The 20,132-nt window shown below is 41.4% G+C and overlaps 1 protein-coding gene across 1 annotated transcript in view; it reads left to right on the forward strand.

Annotated features, from left to right (window-relative positions):
• Nucleotides 1-1,545: 1,545 nt before the first annotated feature.
• The window catches only part of LOC115473208 (WAP, Kazal, immunoglobulin, Kunitz and NTR domain-containing protein 2-like), a 30,177-nt gene continuing 11,590 nt past the window's right edge, over nt 1,546-20,132 (forward strand). Inside the window, 3 exon segments of the mRNA XM_030207978.1 lie at nt 1,546-2,621; nt 13,939-14,112; nt 14,319-14,381. Coding sequence (XP_030063838.1) covers nt 13,939-14,112; nt 14,319-14,381 — 237 coding nt within the window. The 5' untranslated portion in view covers nt 1,546-2,621.

Raw genomic sequence — 20,132 nt, forward strand, 5'->3', positions numbered from 1 at the left:
GTCTGTCAGAGGGTGTCTCCCGCATCTTGCTTGCTTCCAGGAAAGATTCCACTAAGAGGAGTTACTTCTTTCTATGGAGGAGGTTTGCCGTCTGGTGTGACAGCAAGGCCCTAGATCCTCGCTCTTGTCCTACACAGACCCTGCTTGAATACCTTCTGCACTTGTCTGAGTCTGGTCTCAAGACCAACTCTGTAAGGGTTCACCTTAGCGCAATCAGTGCATACCATAACCATGTGGAAGGTAAGCCGATCTCAGGACAGCCTTTAGTTGTTCGCTTCATGAGAGGTTTGCTTTTGTCAAAGCCCCCCGTCAAGCCTCCTACAATGTCATGGGATCTCAGTGTCGTTCTCACCCAGCTGATGAAACCGCCTTTTGAGCCACTGAACTCCTGCCATCTGAAGTACTTGACCTGGAAGGTCATTTTCTTGGTGGCAGTTACTTCAGCTCGTAGAGTCAGTGAGCTTCAGGCCCTGGTAGCCCAGGCCCCTTCATCAAATTTTATCATAACAGAGTAGTCCTCCGCACTCACCCTAAGTTCTTGCCAAAGGTTGTGTCGGAGTTCCATCTGAACCAGTCAATTGTCTTGCCAACATTCTTTCCCCGTCCTCATTCCTGCCCTGCTGAACGTCAGCTGCACACATTGGACTGCAAGAGAGCATTGGCCTTCTATCTGGAGCGGACACAGCCCAACAGACAGTCCGCCCAATTGTTTGTTTCTTTTGATCCCAACAGGAGGGGAGTGGCTGTGGGAAAATGCACCATATCCAATTGGCTAGCAGATTGCATTTCCTTCACTTACGCCCAGGCTGGGCTGGCTCTTGAGGGTCATGTCACGGCTCATAATGTTAGAGCCATGGCAGCGTCGGTAGCCCACTTGAAGTCAGCCACTATTGAAGAGATTTGCAAAGCTGCGACGTGGTCATCTGTCCACACATTCACATCTCATTACTGCCTGCAGCAGGATACCCGACGCGACAGTCGGTTCGGGCAGTCAGTGCTTCAGAATCTGTTCGGGGTTTAGGATCCAATTCCACCCCCCTAGGCCCATGTTTTATTCTGTTCCAGGCTACACTCTCAGTTAGTTGGAAAAATTGTTAGGTCAATCTCAGTTATGTCCTCGCTGTTGCGAGGCCCAATTGACCATGTTTGTTGTTTTGAGTGAGCCTGGGGGCTAGGGATACCCCATCAGTGAGAACAAGCAGCCTGCTTGTCCTCGGAGAAAGCGAATGCTACATACCTGTAGAAGGTATTCTCCGAGGACAGCAGGCTGATTGTTCTCACAAACCCGCCCGCCTCCTCTTTGGAGTTGTGTCTTTGTCTTGCTACATATGGGACTGACGAACACGAGTCGGTTCGGGTGGGAAGACGGCCGCGCATGCGCGGTACGCATGGGCGCGCGAGGACTAGCAAAGGCCTTTGGTAGTGAAGTTTCCGATTGGAGGGGCTGCCGTGGACGTCACCCATCAGTGAGAACAATCAGCCTGCTGTCCTCGGAGAATACCTTCTACAGGTATGTAGCATTCGCTTTAATGGGAAATTGGGCATTTTATTGCTGTGGTAGAAAGTTGCCCCATGTGCTAAGGCCACTTTTTCCTGCATCTTTGTAGAAGGACCCAATATTTTGCAGGAGACACTGCTTGAAACCAAACTCTCAACAAGAATGTAATTTTAATCCAGCACTGAACTCCCAGTCAGCAGATGAGAAGCTGCTTTATGAGTTGCTGGCAGTTTATGGAATAATCACTTAAGTAATACTGTATATAATGCATTGCAATATCAAATACATGCAAGGCTCAGTATTGCAGTTGGCACTGGATGCCAAATGCTTAGGGCCCTGTTTACTATGGTGCGCTAGCATTTGCGAAAAATTAGCATGAGCTGACGTTAGAGACACCCATGTAGTCCTATGGGTGTCTCTAGTGTCAATGTGCACTAAAAACGCTAGCATGGCTTAGTAAACAGGGCCATTAATACTTTTCCCCCAAAATTAATAGCACTTATACACCCAGAGTTATGCATATAAAATTGGGGTGGGATGAGTTTTGAAGTTTTCTGCAGACTAGTGATATTCTGCCACTGCATGGATAATCTAGGCAGTAAACTCTGGCTGCAGAGATAACGGGTATAATTTTATATGTATAAGCCATGCCTAAAAGTTTTGTCTTTTTTTTTTTCTTTTGTGGATTTTATATTCTTAGGATCACTGAAGATATGCATAATTTTATATGCCTGTCCTGTGCATGGAAAGGTAAATTTTCATCAGGATGTCCAGGAAATAATTTGAAATGTCTAGTGTATATGTTTAGTAAGCACTGCTGAATTTAAAAGTATATGCAGATGCGTCAATCATACATATGGATATCTATATAAACTGCAATATTCAGCCACTACACATAGAATTATACATTTAGCTTTTCTGGCACAGTTATACCTGTTGTTTTTGTTTTTGGCTTTGTAGCTAAACGGAAGTTGCAGCAGCTATTTTAAGATATGCGTCGGCAGTCTTGCAAGACTACTACTGGGGTTCGAGGCAGTCATTTTGATGGTAGAGACAGCATGGGCAGGAGTAACTGGGGATTGCTGCTACCCCGATTAGCCACTAGACCAACAGGGATTCTAAGGTAGATCCGGGAGAGGAGAAGGAGCCGAGCCTGCTCCTGTTTAGTGGGAGGAGGGGAAGAAGCAAGTGTGCACTATGGGTACAGCCTGATGAGTTTTGATTTCAGCTGAAACTGTTCTGGTATTTTTGGCTGAAACCGAAACAAGGCTGAATATGGATTTCAGGCAGGTTTTGGCACCAAAACCAAAGTTGTGGGCCCCTAAATGTATGTTAATATTAATTGCTGTGGGATACATAGTAATGAGATGCAAAGCATGGAAATACATTCAAGACACATCACTGTGTAAATTGAACACCACTACTTTTGGAGCATTGGGCCTCATCTTAAAGGGACTAGGCAATAATGCATAATCTCTAACTCCTGCAAACACATCCCTTTCGGTCTTGCCTGTAAAATTCCCTGGGGTCTAGAGATTGCAGGGCAGGATCTGCTGGCACCATGTAACAGCAATAATGTTATTTCCCAGTCCCTTTAACATATGACCTGGCTTCACAGCTGATGCTTCCAGGCAGTATGAATTGCAAAGTTGATCATAAGCTGTGTTACTTACATACTGTGGTAATAACTAACGTGCAGTATCTTAGTACTTTAGGGTACTTACTCTGTAAACTAAGGTGTAGTAAAAGCCTGACTTTTACTACATCTTAATAATGGTTAGAAAAGGGAGCAGAATCAATGAAAGCTGCAAAGAATAGGTACAGACATCTCATCAGAGTATACACGTGGTCTGCTTTTCCAGATAAGGCAGTATATCAAGTTGTTTTTAAACTTTAACCATTACCAGCCTACTCAACAAATATAAAGATGCATCTCTGTATGACATTCTGGGGCTCATTTTCAAAGCACTTAGACTTACAAAGTTTGTTGGTTCCAAGTTCCAAAGCAACTTGAAAGAAATTACTTTTTCTATTACTATGTCTTCTCTCTTACTTCAGTCATCCACTGGACCCGCTGACCCCATCACAGGCTTTTTGCTTCAGATGTACTTGAAGAGGTTTTTAGCATTAGTTTTTGCCTCTGAAGCAAGTTTCTTCTCAGTCTTTCTTGGCCTTCCTTATTACTTTTCTGCATCTAGCTTGCCATTGCTTGTGCTCATCCCTTCATTTATTTTCTTAGTCTGCTTTTCATTTTCTTAAAGGTTCCATTTTGGCTTTCATCATCTCTTCCACTTCACTAAGGCAGAAGCTATGTTTACATCGAGCTCTTGCAGATTATGTTTTATATATATATATATTTTTTTATTTTTTTTTTAATTTACAGCTAAAAGTTTTACATAACTTTGTTCAGTCTGTATTGAGTCTCCGGTCCTCATTTTTATTTCCTCTACTTAGTTTTATTGCAGTTGTTTGGAGAAAAGGCAATTTTTTGCCTTCCGTGTACACTACAAGCTGAATCTGCATCTAACCTCTCCCCCCCACACACACAATAAAAGAAAATGCCTCCAGTGACCTGCATTATTTGGACCATCAAAGGACATAAGAATCAGAAACTACACACACAAACATACATTTTAATTCAAGACTAGTTAATGTCTTTACCTTATACTGATCTTTAAGATTTTGATATTTTGCTGAAATCCCCACTGATCAAAGTTCCAGAGGAAATTCAAAGAAGCATGTGAAATAGTCATTTGATTTATAATTTAGTGAATAGAAGTGCCTTATTAAATATTGAATGCTGGACTTTAAATCTGTTTACCTTGTTCTTAAGATTAAAAAGCACAAAATAATATAGATAAAGATTTTCCTTTGCTGTGGATAAATAAAATTCTGCAAGGCTGACCGACCATTCATCCCCTAGGGCAGGGCTACTCAATTCTGGTCCTTGAGGCCTACAGGCAGGCCAGGTTTTCAGGATATTCACAATAAGTATGCATACCAAGGAGGCAGTGCATATTAATTGTGGATATCCTGAAAGCCTGGCCTGTCTGTGGACCTGGAGAACTGGAATTAAGTAGCCCTGCCCTAGAGAATCTCGACATTCCAGGAAGCAGGCACTTCAAAGAGACTTTAACTCTCACTAAGTACTATTTGCCTACTTAGCACTCCATTGGTTAATTTCTGACAAACTAGCTAGCTAGAGAACTCTGTAATCTCTTACTTTAAACAATAAGAATGTCTTCAGCCCACTATTCCAAAGCTACTCATATATCCCCATAGTTTAGGGAAGAGAAGACTATAGCCTCCCCAATCCACCTAAAGGTCACAAACCCAAGAGGCAAAACACCTATCTAACTATACCCACATGACTATCTGCCTACCACCATCTAGTTATCCCTACACCTAACCGACTACTATTTGGAAACTTGAGCCTCGTAAATGTTAGGTCAGCTAATAAAAAAATTCCGGTGACTCATAATGTCATCACTGAATTCCACCTTGACATCCTGGGAGTAACAGACTCGGCTGGATGAAAACGAAGTCCCATTCATGGAAGTGTGCCCCACAGTATTCATGATACACCATTAAGCAAGACCAGGGAAGTCGGGTGGAGGGATAGCAGTCTTGATCCAAGAGACAAACTGCTCAGAGTCTTCCGTACTCCACCTATCTGAATCAGAATTCTTCCTAATCAGCCAGGAGATAAGGAATCAGTGTGGCTTCTTGTGGCCTACAGAGAACATCACATTGAGGAGTTAATTCTCTAAAGTTAGGTGCTGGGATACTGCATGCTAAGCACAAATTCTATAATGGCAATAATATACATAATTGTCATTATAGAATACTTGCAATTTTGCACACTAAGTGTAAAAATTGTGCACAATATTATAGAATGAGGCATCTGGGTCTGAACTGGTGGCAAAGGTAACCCCCTAGGTTACTGCTATATTTTGAGCACTCTGGAGCAGGCCACAGCTAGCTTAGTTATATCAGTGCACTGCCACTGCTCTATGGGAAAAGAGGTTTGAAGCTACATGAGGTGGGGATTTGAGATGCTGAATCGTGGGCTGGTGAAGGGAGAGATTTCAGATCGTGCCACCAATGGGGGGAATTGATTTTCTTACTCCTATGGGGAGTTACCCATAGATAAGATGACCCTGCTTTTTCTGATGCCTTTTAGAGCACAAATTTCTCAACATAGCTGAGTATATATGGTACTTGACTGTTCGGGTTGGGCGGGGTAGGTAGATATATATTTGTCACTGTTGTGTTGAGTTCTCACACCTTCCTTCCCTGTTTGAATCTTATTAATTGATAATTGTATGTTGTATTATTATTATCTTCAGCAGTTATAACCTAAGCCTCCTGACCCTTACTCTTACATCCCTTGGCATTGTTTTGTGAATTATTATTTTAATGCTATTTTTATTTGTAAATTGCCAAAGATTTTTATTGTGATAAGCTGTAAATTGTTAGTGGTCATGAGAGACTTTATAACATATTTTCTCTACAGGCAGCGAAGGAGGGTTCAGCCTACTCGGCCCCAAATATCATCGGAAGTCCTTCCTATCATCATATTTATGGCCCATTTTGGACTTTCTCACCTTTCCTTTCAGTTTCGGTTTTTATCTAATCAATTCCTGTTCTCCCTTCCCTTCTCCCACTGATTCTTCTGCCCTCTTAACTGTCATTGTACTTGATTTCACAGTTCATTGTAAGCCGCTTTGAGGCAGCTTTAAGTGGTATAAAGCGGGGTATAAATGTTCTGAAATAAATAAATAAAATATTGGAACTCCATGCACCATGACCTCTTCTTTCATTGATATGGTGGTAGCTCTAGCATTCACTCAAGTGATCTGATCTCCAACCCATGAAAAGGGTCATATGCTAGACTTAGTGTCAAGGCTGGTTGCAATAAAATCCCTATCATGGACAGATCCTTTTCTAATAAAAAGTTTCTATAAAGGACTACCTTAAACAGATAAGCCCAACCAAAGTCTGGAAGGAGGTATCAAATATCATCTTTGTTTGATATACCCCTAAACAAGAAATATCTAAGTTTACAATGGATAAAATAAATTGTGGAAGGAGATCACAGGCCAAGGATATCTACGACAGGAGAACTAGGTTGCAGATCAATTCAAATTGAATCAAGTGTCCAAACCACAAAGCTGTACATCTATAAAACAAATATCTAAGACAATAGTTAAAATAAGCAAAAATGGCAAGATACTAATGAATGCATAAGCAGGGAGCACACCGTCACACCCTGAAGCCTTTATGACTGGGGGAATGACAAGTTAAAGGTAAGTTTTTTAAAATGTCTTAAATTTCTGGAACTACATTTCAGGATGAGTATCTAGTGGCAAGTTCAGAGCATTGGGGCAAGTATGCTGAAACAGAAATGCCTAGTGATATTCAGAGATGAGAAATCTGACTGCTGAGAGTTTCCTAGAGACCTTGTCTTACTCCCATATGGATGAAAAGTTGACTGCAGAACAGGTTGACGTCTGGAATGCAGTCTTAGCAGTACCCTTAGGAAAAAAACAGCCCCACCAAAGTAGTTTTATGCTGTATGCACAAAAGCTCTCTGTGGTTCACCCCAGAATTATGGGTCTTTAAGTGTCAAGGATGTAAACGAAAGAAAATGGTGGAAATCTTGCCTAGGTGAAGATGGGCTCAACTGTAAGAAACACATGGCAAGGTACTGCCAGTCTTTAACAATAGCTAAAAAACAGCACACTGAACAAATTCAACCAAGCAGATTTTCCAAATAGTAAAAAGTGTACTGCGAACTCCAGAACAGAACCTGCCTTCCCAGTTGCATCTAACCAGCAGTGCTTTTGCCGCATACTTTGACAACAAAATTAAAGGTCTCCATCAGGACCTGCAGTCTGTTCTATCTAGCCTCCCACCAGCTAATGAAGAGAACTCTCCCCTCCACCCCCAGCCATCTGGGACTCATTCAACCAGATAACAGAGGAGGCTTTTGAAGAAATTTTGAAAAGCCTTTGGCTGACATCCTGCCCTTTTGACCCCTGCTCGGCAAAAATAGTACAACGAGCAAGCAAAAACATTGTTAATTCCTCTTTAGTAGATAGGCTGCTACCAGCAACACTAGAAAGAGCTGTGTTGCGCCCCCTACTGAAAAATCAGTTTGTAACATCCTTTTCCTAGCAAAACTTGTAGAACAGCAAAATAAAAGCAACTGGCTTCCATGTCAGTCTGGCTCCAGACCTGGGTATGGAACAGAGACAGTACTTGTATCCAGGCTTTGACAGTCTACAGAAACCATGACAGAGGGTGTGCTTCTATAATAGTGTTGCTAGATTTTTCAGCAGGCACTATGGATCACGATAATATGCTTACGAGGATGGCAGAAACAGATATTGGTGGCACAGTGTTTACATGGTTCAAATCCTATTTGTTCTTTCCAGCAACAGCATGTCATCACCTTGAGCACTGAACTGTGTAGTTGACTGAGAAAGGGGTAAGAGAATTTACTTGTACCTTACCGACTATCTCTTTGTGTAAAGATCTGTTGATGGGAACATATCACTAGGCAGTCAGATTTGTGGAGGATTTTCAGTAGATTGTATCAAAAGGCCTTTATCAGGTTGTTTAAAGAATATGGATCTTAATTTTGCTCAAGGTTACTTTTTCTGCCTGGCTAAGAATCCGATCTGTTATCTCTTGGCCAGGTCTGAACTTTCACTAAGAAAATGCTGTCTGCAAGATGTCCATCATTTATTGAGAATTACTCTTATTAGTGCTTCCCCAGTGATAGAATGAAAAGAAATTCTACAGTGGTTATCACAGCTGATTATCACCCTTCTTATACAGGTGGCTCAATTAATGTATCTTGGGAGCTCTGAGGCACAGGACCACATTTCCAGGTAACACTGGAAGAATTTTGTAAATTTACGGATCATGTAATCAGCCTGTTTGAAAATACTGGATGGTTTGCCATCTAGTCCTGGAGATTTCCCTGCTGATACTGGTCTGAGAGCTTTACTGAGCTTGGACACAATTGATGGTGTGGGAGCAAACAGGTTATGTGCGAGTGTATGGCTGAATGTGTGTGTCTAGGGATCATGTATACATTTGTCTCTGCCCCCCAAGTTCTCTATTTCTCTTTATATACCTGCAATAAGAACTACACTTAATAGATTCTGTAAAAATAATGGTTTATTTAGCATGGCAGCATAAACACAAAGCATAGATTGTTACAAATTGTATCACTAATAGTTAAGTCTTAGATAAACAAAACCAAAGCACCAAATATTCTCTAATAAAATATAACCAAAATAACAACTTGATTTGGCTCATAATTCATGGAGCAATAGAAATGTTGTGTCTAACACCTGATCTCTGGAAGACTACATAAACTAAGCCATATGATATTTTAGTGGCAACAACGAGTACATGATGGTAGCCACAATTACTCTCCTTACACCGACCCAAGCTGACTTGGTATTAGCCGGCAAGCAGAGGTAGATACCATATCCAGTGAAGTCTTTTGAGTCACAGGCTTGCTGCTGCAAATAACAGAAAAAAGAGCAGACAACGTAAAAAATAAAATGATATTTATTTCAAAGTCATCAATTGCTGTTTTGATGACTTTGAAATAAATAGCATTTTATTTTTTACGTGGTCTGCTCTTTTTTCTGTTGTTCTGGATCTTGCAGATCGTTTGCCTGTTCATTTTTTGCTGCTGAGAATGGCAGCTCAGTATACCAATGTCCTGGACAAAAACTTGTAGGAAAAGCAGTGGCAGGATGCCAAGCAATGCAAAATAACTGAAGTATGGCAGAAATCATCATGTCTCTACAAAGCAATTATTATATTTCAGAAACCAATACTGTTTGTTCAAACTCTAAACAGTCTGTGATTGTTTGCACAAGGGCATATTGATACTGGCAGAACCAATCAGGTAGGCAATCCCACATTTGGTATTCAAGGTACAGTGTCTCGGCAGTAGTATGCTAGAGTCCAGTTCTGGCTTGCAATATTTTGTTTTCCCATTGCTACTTCTTTTTACATGATACTTTGACCAGCAGAATAACAGAGCTATAAACACATTGTCCATGGTCTTTCACACAAAACAGGCTATATGGCCATCCTCCTTAGTTTGGTTCTAATGCTTGTAAAGTGGTTCAGGCTGTATGCCCCACAGTGCTAAATTCAGGTTTACCAATATTGTTTAAGTGGGGAGGTGTCATTCAGAGCTTCTCCCTGCATGCTGGAAGGAGTATTTAGAAGAGAGTTGAAGTGTTATGCAGGAACTTGTCAGTAGTTCTGACCCCCTGCATGTGCCATTTCTGTCACTACAAAAAAAATTTTTTTTGTAGTGTCGGTGCTTACCTGGTGGTAACTGCTGCCCAGTTACCACCAGGCTAGCACAGGATCCTTTACCACTTTACTCAATGGATGGTGGTAAGTGCTTCCCCTGAAATGGCCACGTGGCAAGTGGTTCACTCACTGCACAGCCATTTCTTTTTGTGAAAAATGACTGAGGGGTCCTTTTATTAAACTGCAGTAAAAAGAGGCCAACACACGTGTCAAAAACACATGCTAGCACAGGCCCCCGTTTACTGCAGTTTAATAAAAGGACTCCTCAGTCTTTTTTTTTTTTTTTTGCAAGGATTTTAGCAGCATCTGTTGAATGAACAGGTGCATTTCCACTTGATGTGAGACCATTAACAGCTCAGAAACTCAAAAAGAAAAGTTTGGTATTGCGTTTATCAGCTGCTTCCCACACTTCTCTGGCTTTCTCATGTGACCATTTACATTTTTCATTTGCCACAGCCAGATCTTAACACCATGCTCGACTTGGATTTAGGGGATAGTCTTTCCAGTGTGAAGTATGTGCATCTTGACTGGAACGCGGGCTATTTCTGTTTCATTTTCCTCAGACCAGTCCTGATATTTCTTGTAAAAAACCTCCAAAACTTTAGCAGTCACAGAAATAGTAAATGACTTGAAGCAGATTTTGCAGTGCTATTTTGTAGTCTGTATCTGTGAAGTTGGAGGTCAGGGGGCTGTGCAGTCAGTTTGTTGTAACTACTCCTGAGTTTAGCTCTTTAATGATATGGGATTTGCATTAGAAGACGTATGAGGAGAGACTTGCTGACCTGAACATGTATACCCTGGAGGAAAGGAGAAACGGATGATATGATACAGACATTCAAATATTTGAAAGGTATTAATCCGCAAACGAACCTTTTCCAGAGATGGGAAGTCGGTAGAACTAGAAGACATGAAATGAGATTGAAGGGGGGCAGACTCGAGAAAAATGTCAGGAAGTATTTTTTTCACGGAGAGAGTGGTGGATGCTTGGAATGCCCTCCCGCGGGAGGTGGTGGAGATGAAAACGGTAACGGAATTCAAACGTGCGTGGGATAAACATAAAGGGATCCTGTTCAGAAGGAAGGGATCCTCAGGAGCTTAGCCGAGATTGGATGGCAGAGCCGGTGGTGGGAGGCGGGGCTGGTGGTTGGGAGGTGGGGCAAGTGCAGGGCAGACTTCTACGGTCTGTGCCCTGAAAAAGACAGATACAAATCAAGGTAAGGTATACACAAAAAGTAACACATGAGTTATATTGTTGGGCAGACTGGATGGACCGTGCAGGTCTTTTTCTGCCGTCATTTACTATGTTAATTTCTTTGAAGATGGCTGTGTATGGTTCTAGGTTGCATTTTTTTAATCATCTGTGCCTAAAGTGACATCTGGCTTTTGACTAATTGTGTGATCAGATCAGAAATTCTAACTTCTTATAATATGGCTGGTCTTTACATCATGAATGTCCATCTTCCTAACAATGATGTAATCTAGGAGATGCCATTGCTTGGAATGAAGGTGCATCCCAGGTAGTCTTGTACTACTTTGGCTGATGGAACATAGAATTGTTGATAGCATTTGGACAGAAAAAATAGTCTGGCTTTACCAATACTTATAATAGCTCAGCACTTTATTACATTAAGATATGTCAAAGCTAAGTCCTGCATTGTCATAACCCATGATTATCAGTTTATTATTAAGAATGGCCTTTGTGGTTCCATCTAGCTGCTCATAAGAAAATATCCTTGTGAGCCATGGTAGGGGCTAATGAATGTAGCATGCCTACCCTTGGAAAATTGAATTAGGGTGAATATCAGTCTGCCATTGATTCCTTTTGGAAGTTTGTCCAAACTGTGTCCCACAGTGGTATGAACGGTGAAGCTCACTCCAGAAGCTCATATTTCATCTTTCCAGTAGAATGTATAGGTATGCAAACCTCTGTGCTAATAGGGACATTGTCTCTTTCTGTTCTTGAGATGTCATCAATCAATGAACATACATAACCTGTTGCAAAGTTCATATTGAGTTGTTAACACTATTGGATGTCCTACACCAGCAGTAACCTTGCAGGCTGTGATAAGGGTAGGCAATTATTAAAGGCCCTTTTCATTAAACTGAGGATCTTTACTGACACTATTTGAATCTGTGTACCACCAATGCGTGGGGCACATTGGGCAGAGATAGAGCTGCTTCAAGAAAAAAAAATAGTCTCTGAGTTCCCTGGGTTTAATTTGACCTCATTATTGGCCAACCATTCTGCCATTCAGTTTAGGTGAAATATCAGCAATAAATTCAGGGGTACTAGAGATCCATATATCAAGCCTAACAAATAGAAGTTACAGTAGAGCCCAGGTGCTGATGTAACCAGGTCTGTCATGCAAGTTAGAACTCCTAACATTGACCAAGTTGGCTTAGGAGTTTGGTGGTGGGGCACCATTATGAAAGGCTTTGAGGGTATAGATCAAATGTCCATGTAACAACTGCACTGGTGTTTATGGCCATTTTAGATTATTGTAGAATCTCGTAGTTGGAAATGAGAAGAGATGGGTATTGAATGTAAACTAAAAGTGGATCTTGTATGCACAGCTATCCCAGGGGAGTGGAGCAAGAATGAAGCTTGATGACAAAACCTACCTTCAGGATATCATCCCATATCCAAAACAGTCACACTTTGGGCCTTGAAGCTGGGTTGTATCGCCTAGAAGTGTCAACTGGAATAGTTGGTCAGACTGCATGAACCTTGTCTATTGTGGAGGTCAATATTCAAATGATTTGTCCAGCTCTGGGAGCTGAAATTTACTACCTCTTCCCTGCCCCTGCTGAGAAGAAAAATTTTGTCTGGGTAGATTGTTGCCTGTGCATACTTACCCACGTTAAAAGAGGTGGGGCTAGAGGCATTCCTGGGGTATGGAAAAACTTTCTGATCTGTGCTGATTGAACAAATGTAGTAATAAGTCAGTTCACACAAAAGGCTGTCCCAAAGTTACCTGGATAAAGTTAACCAGAAAACTTTGCCCCTCTCTATCTTCTTGAACATTGATTTCAAAATTGCTATGTTTTAAAACATTAACAATAACATTTGTCATTGTTCAAGATAAATTATTGCTTATCATGTATGCTTTTGAAATAGTGCAAATAACACAGAATGTACTGTTTTCTTTCCATAACTAAAGGAATAATCAAATATAGTATAAACATGTTAACTAAGTTATTCCATAATAACAGAAGCAATAGTAGCACAGCACTGCTAATGAATTATAAATCCCCTTACAATGTATACAATTATCATAAATCTTGCTGGAATTTAATTTTTATACAAAATACTGTACATGTGTGGTTCCAGAGTATGGAACTCTTACTATGTTTTTAAAGATCAGCAATAGTAGGATTAAGGTCCCCTGAGGGCACTAAGGAATTCAATAAGCCCTTATGAATTTCAGAAGGTTTCAGCACTGTAACTCATACTGAAATTATTCAGTGTTAAAAAAAATGCAGAAAAATAGTGGAAATATGTAACAAAAGAGAGAAATATGCTGCATTTTTCCATTTTATTGAATGGTTTTAAATAAGTACCATACATTTCCTTGGAAGAAGTCCCACTTCTAGCTTCATGTAATTTAAAAAGCAGCCATTCATAAGTAAATACCATTCTCAGTGCAGGAAACCAGTTTAGGCCTAGGGGTTAAGAAGGCCCCCTTAAATTCAGAAACATGCAGGTGTCCTACCGTGCTAGGTCCAACCCTTTAAACTCTTTCCAGCTTTTTTTTTCCAGCTTTTTTCCTGTAAGAAATCTGCGGCTGCCACCCAAGCAAGAAAATGTGTCAAAGAAATCAAGTTCACTTTTTTCTGACTTTTGGAGCAGATCATGGGCATAAATTTAACAAACTGTACACTAAGTATTAACATTTTTTTTTCTTAAACTAAGGTGTTAACTTTATAAACCCTTTAATCCAATGCAGTCCAGACTAGACTGAATTAACAAAAAGAGGAAGGACTGCTGATTTTTCTAAGGGCAAATATGCTCCAGGCTTGAAATTCAAAGCAACAAGATCTCACATTGGAGAAGTTCTGAGATGTTGTGGGTGTTGTTTTGTCAGATGTGGATCCTATTGTGGAAGATGACTCTTCTGTTGCTGTTGGATATTCCTTTAAAGTGTAAAACATTGCCTCCCATAAGGTATTCTCATGCTGGGCTATGTCCAAATGATATGAATCCCAACCTATGGGTGGATGCCCAGAGCACCTGCAAGAGGGAGTGTGAAGCAGACCAGGTAAGCAACAATCTATGTATGGGAAATAGCATGTCTCTTTTTAATTGTTATGAATTATTGGGATGTAACTATTATAATGCTAGCTAAATGACTTTTCTGGCTCTGGATAGCATGTTAGTTTAGGTGTTAAATATATTGCTATACTATGAATTATTGGTGAGCTCTCACATTTTGTCTGGTGAAATTAGTTTAATTATTACATACAGGTCTGGTGGTGGCGAGCTGGAGACTCCTTCAAAAAAACACCCTCTATGCAAGATGCTACCAAGGTTTGAGTCTTGAAACTTCCTTTTTTTTTTTTTGAACACTCAGGTTTAAGATTTTTAAATATCTGTGGGGAAAGGACTGTTTTAGAATAGATTAGCTTTAGACTATTACTTCAAGTTCTGCTGATGAGAGTGCAGAGGAAAAGATCTACCATCACCACTTATTTATATATCATCAGACATACAGAGCACTATAGAGATACAAATAAGAAAGTCCTGTTCCATGGAGCTTACAGCAGCTAGATCAGGCCTGTCCTCTGGCTGAAATGTGCTGTACACAATGTTCCTTGTACGCTCACAACACAATAACCAGCTGGCACTCCTGCCTCCCTCAAGTCATCAACTTGATACAACAATTTTCCTTTTCTTATTATTGCCCTTTACATTAGAACCCTTTGCCCCACAACCTAAGAGGTGAACCAAATCACACTTGTTTCAAAATTTGTCGTGAGTCCTGAAGGGCATGGTGTGGGGGAAATGGGGGGTAATACCAATGCCTTTCTCTCCTTTCCTTGCTTCTTTAGATGTCATAATTTCTTTCTTTTTATAATTGGTATAAATTTGTGAACTGTTCTGCAGCATCCTTAAAAAGGTTGAAAGGTGGTATACCAACCACTGAAACTAAACTGAACAAGGTCCCTCATTCAATTAGAGATTCATACTTCTGCTTCCTGGGTTGTCTGGGACTCGGGATGTTGTGGAGGGAGTGGTAGTCATTGTGTGGGAGTGAAGGCTAGATGGTCAAAATTAGAGACCATGGTTGTAAGGTTCTAAGCAGACCCAGGCTGCATAACCCACAGCCAGGATGGTTGCTGCAGTGGACCAACTAAATATGTTTGTTGGGAGAGGAAAGTAAATCTCCCTAGTAGTGTGAGAAAAGGTTCATGAGGCCAGATCCCAGTCTTGTTCCAAATGAGCTGGAGAGAAAAAAACAGAGCAAAGAGAATTATTTGATCAATAAAAAAAAAAAAAGGACAGGGACAAAACAAGAGGGTTCAGGAAATATATTTGTTACAGTAAACGGTTAAAATCAAGAAGGTTAACATCCTAAAAAGCTAGGGTCAACATTTTAAATCAAAATCATAGGTATAGAGGTAGGTTCTGGAATATGACTAGAAAGAGAACAAGCATGATGTGCCAAATAGCTGCATGGGAGCGGAGTTAGCAGGAAGCCAGCGAGGAATCCCACAGGGATCTCCTCCAAGTCCATGGGATTCCCGCAGGAATCCCCTCCAGCTCTGCAGGGATAGATGTAGGTCCTGTGGGGTTCCCGCAGAAGTGTGGTGCCAGGCCAACCTACCTAGCCTTTCCTTGTGTTTCTAAGCTAGCTTAGCAATTATAATAGCACTAAAAAAAGAATTAATGGATATAGTTGATAGCATTGAAATCCCTATAAGCACTGAGAGAGGAAGTTGTCAGCATGGGCTACTGTTAAGTTGGGCTATTTTAGTACAGGGGATGGGGATAGAGGAGATTCCATTGGGGGCGGGTTAGATTCCTGTGGGAACGGGCGGGGACAGGTAACATTTCTGTCCCAATCAACTCTCTAGTGCCAAATTATGAAGGCTGTTCCAGACAAACAGCACAGTAAGATGTTAAGCATGGAGTTAGAAGCAGACGATGCAGAAATGGAGAATAGCTTACCTGATGAATGCAATTTTCCTAATTAGCCTTAATGTGTTGATATGTAGCTCTCCTATGTTTGAAATTTCTGGCAGTATTTACTCTCTAAACTGACTTAATACTTTCTGAACAGAAAAATAATGTACCAAAATTGAACATGTTATAAGTATACTGCACAGTGAGCATCATTTGACTGCTATCACTGCCTGCTGTTGCCACTCATCATAAATTTAGTGACTGCTGTCCATCTCACTTTGACAGGCAAAAAATTGAAAAATCTACAACTTGTCAATTAGCTTATGTAATTTATTTGATAGTGTCCCTGTGGTTTATTATACGTTGGACAAATGTCTTGCCCTTTAAAGACCAAACTAACTGAACATCACCACTGTATTAAATGTAAATGTTTACACTGGTGGCATATTGTATATAATTTGATCATGCTTTTGATTCTTTATGCTGTATTGTTTTGGAACAATTACAGCTTTCTGAGCACCTTGGATATATTTGACGCCATTTGATAAAGCACAAACAGAGACTGATTTTCTATTTTGGTACTGTGGCGCATTGGAGTTTGGACACTATGAAAGAATGGACAGTGTACTTTTGATTGGTGTATTGAAAGGAAGTAGGAGGAGAATGGTGATGTCACAGTTTTAAATCTGGGTGGCCTTGTTCCCCTCTGCAACCATTTTGAAAGCCGCAAATATGAACAGTGGATTTCTCCCCCTGATGCAGCAATTTTGCAAAACAGGGAATTGGATTTACAAATCTCTGTGGACTGAAATTTTTCAGAGATGGAGTTACAAAAAGTTTTTTGGCTGGTAGTGCAATTGACGTTTTGACTGGAAGGAAGCAAAGTATATTGAGAATATTGAACATTTGCAGACATTGTCTATAAAACTATTCTATTTGAATTCATGAAAGATCTGATTTGAATGAAGCGTCAAAAGCAAGTGTTTTGGTGACTTTATTTAATTGAAGAGTTAAAATATATAGCATTTACAGCGGATTTTTTTAGACTGGATAAATGTAACATCAGGGCATGCAAGGGAGGTAAGTTCCTAGATATAATAGGTGACTGCTGCATGGACCTGCTGGTTCAGGAAGTAACAAGAGGGGAAAATTCTAGATCTAGTCCTGTCTAGATCTAGAATTTGGTACAAGAGGTAACAGTGTCAGGGCCACTTGGCAACAGTGATCATAGCATAATCAAATTTAATAACTGGAATAAGTACACACAGTAAATCTGCTACATTTAACTTTCAAAACATAGACTATGATAACATAAGGAAAATGATAATTAAAAAAACAAACAAACCTAGAGGAACAGCTGCAAAGATCAGAAGTTTACATCAGGTTCAAAAGTACCATCATGGAAGCCTAGACCTCAATATATTCCACATATTCAAAAAGACGGAAGGAAGGCCAAACAGACAGCACTATTAAAAAGTGAGGTGAAGGAGGGCACCATTGTTGGGCTGTGCTTAGGGCATCAGTTGACCTTAATCTAGCCCTGGGTACATTTGAAGCAAGAAACTAGTGATAGAATCAGTTGGACCACTAGATGTTTGAGGGTTAGGACTGGCACTCAGGAAGCATAAGGCAATAGCAGAGAGATTAAGTAGGCAAATCTATAAGTGGTGCCTCTGCTGTGCGCAGAACATATATTTCAGAGTGCCCAGATTCCATTTTAGAATATTAGCATAATCTAGCATTGATGTGCCTTACATTTAGGTGCCCACAGTTAAACCAGCCATTGACATAACTGAGTATTTCTAAATGCAGCAAAGACGTGTGTAACTGGGAGACACGCACATAGCCTGCCCATGTTCTACCCTCTTGTGTACACCCTGCCCTTTGCTTTTGTTCTTAAAGGAAATTAATTATGCCTGATAACTAGAAAATGTATTCTTCAATACTAGACATTGCTGGGAAGCAGGAGCAGCCAGGGGGTCCTTGAAACAGAAGACCTTTTTAATGGTGTAGGAAGCTTATCTGCATAGTTTGAGTCTCAGAGGGTGTAGACTGTTACTTAATTCCTTATAAAATGGCTATTTGTTTTGCTTAGTTGTTCAGATAGGGAGTACACCCAAGGGGGAACATCTGTTTGTTTGAATTAGGGTGCGTGTGTGTGTGTGTGGGGGGGGGGGGTGGTGGTGGTGGTGGTTATTTATTTATTTATTCTTATATCCCACAATTATCCAAAAACAAGTTTCGGTTCATTGTGGCTTACGATTGTTACATGATTACATTATTAGTATTCGGTTACATATGTTGTGGAACATTTGTGCTTATGAGATTAACCATAAACTTTCTTGAAAAGGTATGTTTTTAGTTCTTTTCTGAATTGGAGGTAATTGTTGATGCTTCTTATGGCCTTGGGAATTGAGTTCCACCACTTGGTGCCCAGGTAGCTGAATCCTCTGGTGTAGATGGATTTGTATGTGATGTTTCTGCAGTTGGGTAGGTGGAGTAATAGGTAGCTCCTGGTTTCTGGGCTTGTGTTTTTTGGTGATAGCTCAGTCAGGTTTAACATGTAGTCAGGAGACATGCCAAACAGTATTTTAAAAATTAAAGTGCTAGCTTTAAAGAATAATCTAGCTTTGATTGGGAACCAGCTGTCTTGTCTGGGAAGAAGGTGAGCCCTTAGGTCCCGCAAGGCCCCGAAGGACCTCAGAGGACAGCCATGCAACCCTAAGTCTTCACCCGCGGCGACCGCCGTTCACCGGGGGTTGAGCCCCCAGCTGCAGGCGGCCAACGGGACTTCCGGAACCGCGGGGTTGACGGACTGACCCAGCACTGGGAGCGGGGAGGGCAGGTGGAAAATCAGAGAAGTCCAGAAACAGGCAACAGGTCAAGGTAGGCGGCTATCAGAGTCGTCCAAAAACAGGCAACAAGTCAGGGCAGGCAGCTATCAGGGTTGTCCAGTAACAGTCCAAAGGTCAAACCAGGAGAACAAGGGAACGCACAGAGAACAGGAGCACACGAAGACTGGCCTCAGGAAACAGAACCTGAAGCAACGTCCTGTTCCAGCCCTGCTCCTTAAATACTGTGGTGGAATATAATCATTGGAAATAACCCACACTGGATCCACTTAAGAAGCGGATGGGGATTTAATAGAATTACTGAAGAAGCTCACGATAAGATAAGTGAATTTAAATATTCTTTTCAGTGCCTCTCGAATATATGAACTATGAATTAGTCAATAAAACCTTACAAGAGGGATAGTGGCACAAGAGATACTTGCTGGACTGTTACTTTTAATACATTTTTTGAAGTGTTTGAGCACTATTGTGGTTTTCGTGAAGGGAACACGTATTCAAATAAAAAAAGAATAAAAAACCACGGAGAGGCTCTATGATTGAGATGCTCAACCACCCAATGAGATGCACAGATGTTGGGCAAATTCTCGTGTTATAGGGTGAGTTAATACTCTGAGAGCCCTCCAAAAATTCAAAACAATAACCATCCAAGGAGTACTGTATCAAACAATAGTTTAAAAGAGCAGTCCTTCTTTAATAGTACTCCCGTATCCACCAGCCTGGTCTCTTGGTAGAAGAGTAGTTATTTGATAAGTACCTAGGCATAACGCTGGGATTATTTTTGTTACCTTAAATACTGTCAGCATTCAACCGCCCAGCCCCAGCCGACATGGCCAGCCAATCGGAACTCGGCTACTGCAGAAATCCCTCTGGTTGGTTCCGTCCGGCCTCCCAGGCGGGACTACAGTACCGGCAACCCAATCTGGTTCCTCTGAGGCGGAGCTTCGGGTTCCCACGCCCGAATGTGGAGAAAACGCCGGCCATCGCGTCTCGGCGCCATCTTCCCAGCTGGTGCAAGCACGGACTCCGCAGCTGGCGACCGATAGCCCGGAAGCTGTGATCGCCGGCCTACGGGCCCGGCCCCGGACAAGGCGGCCACCGCTGCGACGGGTCCTGGCTCTCAGCCGCGGCCTCAGAATGGCCGGCCATCGCTGCAAGGGACACTGGCTCGGCCCTGACTGCACTCGAGACAGGCGTTCATCCGGGGAACCGTTGGGTAAGTCCTCTCTGACTGCGGGTCCTTCCTCCCGGCCCTTGCTTCCCGCAGAGGAGCAGCCGGAGGGATCGAAGGATGTGACATTATCCT

This window comes from Microcaecilia unicolor, chromosome 6, assembly GCF_901765095.1.
Source record: "Microcaecilia unicolor chromosome 6, aMicUni1.1, whole genome shotgun sequence".
Lineage (NCBI taxonomy): Eukaryota > Metazoa > Chordata > Amphibia > Gymnophiona > Siphonopidae > Microcaecilia > Microcaecilia unicolor.